At 52.8% G+C, this 6382-nt stretch overlaps 1 protein-coding gene across 1 annotated transcript in view; it reads left to right on the forward strand.

Annotated features, from left to right (window-relative positions):
- The first annotated feature begins 3300 nt into the window (after window positions 1-3300).
- TMEM37 (transmembrane protein 37) overlaps window positions 3301-6382 on the forward strand; it is a 6735-nt gene continuing 3653 nt past the window's right edge. Inside the window, exon 1 of the mRNA XM_012806883.2 lies at window positions 3301-3321. Coding sequence (XP_012662337.2) covers window positions 3301-3321 — 21 coding nt within the window. The remainder of the gene's footprint in view (window positions 3322-6382) is intronic.

Below are 6382 nucleotides of genomic sequence, written 5' to 3' on the forward strand. Positions count from 1 at the left end.
CTCCCTTCAGCCTCTGAAGTAGCTGTGGGCTGTAGCTGGCTCCCTTGGATGGAAATACTTTTTTTTTTTTGGCCGGGGCTGGTTTTAAACCTGTCACCTTGGGCATATGGGGCCAGCACCCTACCCTTTTGAGCCACAAGCGCCGCCCTGTAGGGAATATCTTGAGGAATAACATTTTAAACAGAGAAAGCAGCAAGTACAAAGACCCATGAGTCAGAGTGTGCTTGCTGATTTCACAGATCAGTACCTGTGTCCCTGTCATCAGGTTTGGAACTCTCCCAGGAACGTGCCTGAGTCTTCCTCATCAGACAAGAGTGGTCAGAGGGGTGGGTCACTTCCCACCTTTATGTCATCCCTCTTTCCTTAACCCTCACCAGGCTTAAAATTGGGGTCAATAAGAGACAGGTATTGAATCTATCACAATTTGGAGAAAAGGCAGAGAAAATCAAGAAATAGGAAGTTCAGTGCTATCTCAGAGCCCACCGCCCACACCCACACTATTTCTGGTTTTAACACCTGGGGTCCCACCCTGTCATCCAACCCTCTATTTCTGCCATGACCCTCACCGCACTAAAACTCTCTAGGACATTAATCTCCTAGGATTCATTTGCTTGTCTATCTAGGGGTGGGGAGTACACTAAGGGAGGGGGTGCTGCTACTCCCTGCTCTGCCCCAAGCTCCCAAACCAAGGAAGTACCCAGGAGGGTCTGAGAGCTTAGAAATCTCAGCTTAAATTCCACCTAGACTCTGGCCCCATGTCCCTTGTCTTCTTATGAGTATATGATGACAGAACTAGAAAGTGACTTCCTCTTTATGATTCCTAAGTCATTTCTGCTTCTCCAGCTGTCTTGCTGACAAGACAGGTCACTCTAAATTCTACTGATTCAAGCCTTTTCTATTCTTACCAGGAAGGCAATAGGGAACATACTCTCAAACACTCCTAACCACATACACGGAATCTCAGAAGGCATATACAGTGGGTGTAGATTACCCAGCCTGACAGTTCCTCCTGATTTTAATCCTAGACCATCGCCTCCTGGTAGGTGAAACGCTGCAACACAGAAAGTCCTTCCCACAAAGCATTCTGGGGCTAGGGTCAGGGACCTCCAACAGGGCCAGGTCTTTCTTTACCATGTGCACCCCTCCTCCATAGCCCAGAGCTGTAGAGGGAAGAGTGCTTGGTTTCTGGGACCCTTAAGAAGGAGGCAGATGAGGGCCATGGAGGGAAGATGTGAGAGCAGAGGGGGGATCAGCTGGTGGGGCCTGGACAGTTGCCCTTTACCTTAGCTTAGTGGTTCTCAAAGTCTTGGCCTTTGAGAAGAACCAGACCAGAAACACCAAGATCACCTGAGGCCCCACCCAGACCTACTCAGTCAGAAACTCCGGAGTGGGGCCCAGAAATCTGTGTTTGTTTGTTTTTTGAGAGACAGAGTCTCACTTTATCACCCTCAGTAGAGTGCTCTGAAGTCACAGCTCACAGCAACCTCCAACTCCTGGGCTTAGGTGATTCTCTTGCCTCAGTCTCCTGAGTAGCTGGGACTACAGGCGCCTGCCACAACACCCAGCTATTTTTTTGTTGCAGTTTGGCCAGGGTCAGGTTCAAACTCACCACCCTCGGTATATGGGGCTGGCACCCTAACCCATTGAGTCACAGGTGCTGCCCATCCTATGTATAGCTGGCCAGGGCCGGGTCCAAACCCCCCAGCCTCTGTGTATCTGGCTGCAACCACGGTGCTACGGTGCCAAGCCCCAGAAATCTGTGTTTTGACAAACCCTCCAGGCCAGACACCTTGGGTCATGCTGTATAGCACTTTTAGGAGGCTGAGGACAGTGGATTGCTTGAGCTCAGGAGTTCAAGACCAGCCTGAGCCAGAGTGAGACTCTGACTCTACTAAAAATAGAAAAATTAGTCAGGCATTGTGGCTAGCACCTGTAGTCCCAGTTACTGGGAGTCTCAGGGAAGAGGATCACTTGAGCCCAAGAGTTTGAGGTTGCTATGAGCTGTGATGCCATAGCACTCTACTGAGGGTGACATAGTGAGACTCTGACTCAAAAACAAAACAGGGGATTCTGACATAGCATGGTGACAACAACTCAGACCCAGACTGGGACTGCCAGTTAAGTGGAGTCCTGGCTGCCCCGAGGACTCTGAATGAATGTGGAAGACAGTGGCAAAGCCTTCTGTACCTAGGTGTTCCCTCCCTGCTCCCCCATTTCTCAAGCCCCAAGACCAGGTTAAAGGAATTTACTAGGCCTTTCAGGCCGCAGGGATGGAATTTAGTGAACATCTAAGTGGCAGATGCATAGACAATTGTAACTTCTGCTCTTTCTCACTGGGCTCCAGCAGGAAAATAAAGGTAAGTGCATTTGAACGTCTTTGGATAAGTCACAGGGGAGCTGCCAGCCAGAATGAGACTGATATTTTAACTTACCCCATTTAGAGGTCTTGTTTTAACCTTAAGCAGGAACCCTCTCTCTCCCACCACACACTTCCCCATAACTGAAAAAGTGGCGAGAGGCTGTTTTGGTAGGAATTTTCCAGCCCTGGACCTTCCTCTCACCTCTACCATTTTGGGGGGTGGGGACCTTTATTATTGCCTCCTTAAAAACTCAGTTTCCATCAAAATGGAGAAATAATAATTGCATTTGTTCGGCATATTTGCCTTTTGGGTAGATCCTGGGATGACCAGAAGGAAAACAAGGTTTTAGGGACACAAGGAGGATTACCCCCAAAAGGTTCCACTCCGTTCGCGCTTAACAAGGGCCCCCAGCAAGACCCTGACCTTTCGTTTATAGTATCTCACGAACCACGAACCGAGGCTCAAGAAGTTAATCAGACAGCCCAACGCCACACAGCAGGTGGGAAAGGTGGCAGCGTCTGGGCGCTCGCCTCCACCCTCTGGACCCTACCGCTTCCCCCCAGGATCCACTCAGCAAGCCGAGATTGGAATCGAATCTTCTGCGGGTTGGGTCGCCGTCCGGCCCTCGAGCAATCTGCGCCCTCCAGGGTTCCGGAGCGAAGGCGTGCCTCTCGATCCTCCTCTCTCGGGCTCCCGGATCCCTCCCACTGCGTGCTGGATCCTCCCCTCTGCTCTCGGGGGCTCCTCCCGGCCGCCCTAGCTGACTCAGCGTTACTCCAGCCGCTCAGGGCGGCCGGGCGGCCGATCCCGCCCCGGGGTTAATTGCCCGGCTTAGCACGCGGTCGTGGACCCCCCCCTGGGAAACGTCGGGAGCCGGCGGCCGGGCAACAGCCCCACGGCGAGAGGGAGCCAGGCGGCAGCTCGCGGCCACGCCGGCAGCATGACTGCCATCGCCGTGCAGGTAGCCGGGGCCCGGCGGGCACTAGTTGCGGGCGCTGCCCTACAGCTTGGGAGGAGAAAGGGAGGGTCGCACCCACGGCGAGTTCCAGGCTCGGGCCGGGGGTGCGAACGCCTCACGTGCGCCCGCCCCCTGCGGCAAAGCTGCTGAGCGGGAAGCGACCTGGGGCGCCCGCCCTCAGTGCGGCTTCTGCGGCGCGGACTTCCTCTGTGCCCAAAGCTCCCAAACTTCCGTGGGAAGTTTTCTGCACCTGTCTGGGGTCCCTAACGACCTATCGGTTAGGTTAACCATAGGTGTCCCTCCTTTTTAAGAAATAAGGCGGGTCTGGGGTGTTGGGCGGCTAGAATCAACTTGCAAAGTGAGGCTTATGTAAGAGGAAGCGTTTCTTGGGAAGCTAGAACTTTCTGGGAGCGGGGACTTTTGGGGGGTGCTGGGCGTGGGGTGGACTCTCTGGGAAGGATGGACACCTCGGAGCAAAGAATCTGGCGACCTGTATCCAGATCCCCTTAGGGGCCCGTATCCTCCACGATTTGTTTCTCCTAGTGGGGTGCGAGATGTTGGTGTAGTTCCTTCTCCCCTAGGGGGAAATCAGTGGGTGGCGGTGCCGCTGCCTGGGAGGCGGCGGGCGAGCTTCCTTCCCGAGCACCATCCCGCCGCCGCCTGCCGTCTATGGCCCCGAGTGATTTTATAAAGATGGGTGCCTGTGCTTAGCGCTCCTCATACACCTGTCAGATCCTGTTTCGCCCATTTCATAGGTGAGGTAACTGAGACTCAGAGAAGTAACCTACCCATAGTGGACAGCTGAGTCAGAACCACGATTTAAACCCAGGACTTTGGCTCAAAATCCCACTCGCTCCCTTCTGCCTTTCCCCAGTGGGAGAAACCCCACCCACGGGCCACGCCCCCCCAAACCTCTTTTAGGCAGGACCTCTCGATTGAGTGGCGTAGGGACTTGGAGGCGGCAAGTTCCTCCTCCTTGTTCTGCGGCTTGTCTTGAATGTGACCGGGCAGCCTCCTGGGACCGTTGTTTTGAAGGATGGGACCAGATGTGGCTTCTCCCTCCAAAGAGCTTACTGTCCATTTGGGAAGAGAAACTTGGAAACGGGGAATGGGGAATTGAGTGCTAAAGTAAAAGGTGCATAAGTTGCCAACAAGGTTAACTTCAGTAGGGGAAGGTGGAGGACTGGTAGCTAGGTGAGGACTCTGGGCTGGGGCAGCCACTGGCTCCCGGAGGGAGATCTTGCTAAGGACTGTTCTAAGGACTGTGGGGTGATTAACTCTTCATCTCCACAGTAACCATAACTTGCTGGAGGTCAAACACGGGTACAAAAGGTGCAAAGCAAGCTCTGGGGTCATGCAAGAAGGGGTGGGCCACACAAGGGGAGGGGGGCATCGCTAAAAGAAACAGAAGAACAGAGGCAGACCTACTCAGTAGGAGGCTGCTGGAGAAATTTCTGGATTTTTTTTTTTTTTTTTTTTTGAGACAGAGCCTCAAGCTGTCCCCCTGGGTAGAGTGCCATGGCATTACAGCTCACAGCAACCTCCAACTCCTGGGCTCAAGCGAGTCTCCTGCCTCCGCCTCCCAAGTAGCTGGGACCACAGGTGCCCACCACAACACCCGGCTATTTTTTGGTTGCAGCCGTCATTGTTGTTTTGGCGTCCGGGCTGGGGATTCGAACCCGCCACCTTAGGTGTACGTGGCTGGCGCCTTAGCTGGCTGTGCTATAGGCGCCGAGCCAATTTCTGGATGTTGATGTTGGCAATGGTGGGGCCTGAGCAGAGTCAGTGGTGAGGGGAGCCAGTATGAGAAACAGTGTGGGGAATGAGTAGAAAGGAGCCCAGGGTGTCTGCTTGGGGTGTTACTGGTTAAGGGACGCTGGTGAGGCCCTGGGTTACAGAGGAGGACAAGACTTGGCTTTGGACTCAGTATCCCAGTACTGTTGAGTGACCCTGTTTGTTCTATAGGTCGTGGAAATCTTTTCAGGTTACAGATGAAAAAGGGAAACCTTTGCTTTTTACTTTTTAAGCAGAGGAAGTCAAGGTCCAAAGAAATTTAAGTGATTGCCCAAAGGCACCCCGCTGGAGGCCTGTAGGACTGGGGCAGTCCTGCCAAGTTCCCCTCCTGAAGCTTATGTCAAGCCCTGGATTACTGAAAGCTAGCTGTGTGTGATATTATTGCTGCTAATAGTCACAGTTCCCGTGAGTGAGGTGGGAGCTGCCCTGTGCATCTTTATGTACATGATCTCATCTAATCCTTGGGAATTTTAGTGGTGGGCAGAGAGTTTAAATGAAGCCCTGCTTTGGGGTGGGAGGAGAAAGAGATGAAATGAAGTCTTTACTTTCTGATCCCGACGTGATGTCTGAGGGCCTGGAGATTAAAGTCCAGTTTGTGCCCAGGACAGGTGGGGCTGAGGAAGGGACAGGATGTGCCTCTTTTCCAGACAGCCTGGTGTCTGGGGTTAAAAGTTTCTGGGTCCTGTGGTCCCATGACTTGTTCTCTGCAGAGGGCTCTGCCAGCTGCCATCATAGCTACTGCTTTCCCACAGGTGTCACCAGCTTCATTTTATTGATGAGAAGAGGAAGGCCAAAGAGGTTAAGAAATTGCCCAAGGACAAACACCTTTAATGGTTTGTAGTCTAGACAAGAGAGGTTTTGAAAGGTTGTTTCTTACCCATAGATCCTTTTTTTCCCATAATAAGATGCAGTACAGACTCTAGTGCCCCCCCTTCCCTGGCACTTTACAGGGATCTGTGGTAGTTGAAATGAGGAAGGCGGCCCAGAGCCAGCCGCCCAGCTTGCCCAGCCACCCCTGCTTCAGCACCCAGAAGCCCTCCTGGAAGCAAGCAGTTTGGGAGCTGGTATGTATTAGCTGGCTGGATTCCACCTCCTGGACATTATACAATTGGCTGGACAGATGTCGTGAGCTTTGTTGTGATTTAGGTGAGTGATCTTGGGCGAGTCACCTGCCAGCAGCATAGTTTCCCCCTTTATGTACTTCCCCACAGAGCTTCCTGCTTACCAACTTCACAAGTTTAAGAATAAATAAAATAGGATCCTACTTAGA

Source organism: Otolemur garnettii, unplaced genomic scaffold (genome assembly GCF_000181295.1).
Source record: "Otolemur garnettii isolate 467f Iridium unplaced genomic scaffold, OtoGar3 scaffold00059, whole genome shotgun sequence".
Classification (NCBI taxonomy): Eukaryota; Metazoa; Chordata; class Mammalia; order Primates; family Galagidae; genus Otolemur; species Otolemur garnettii.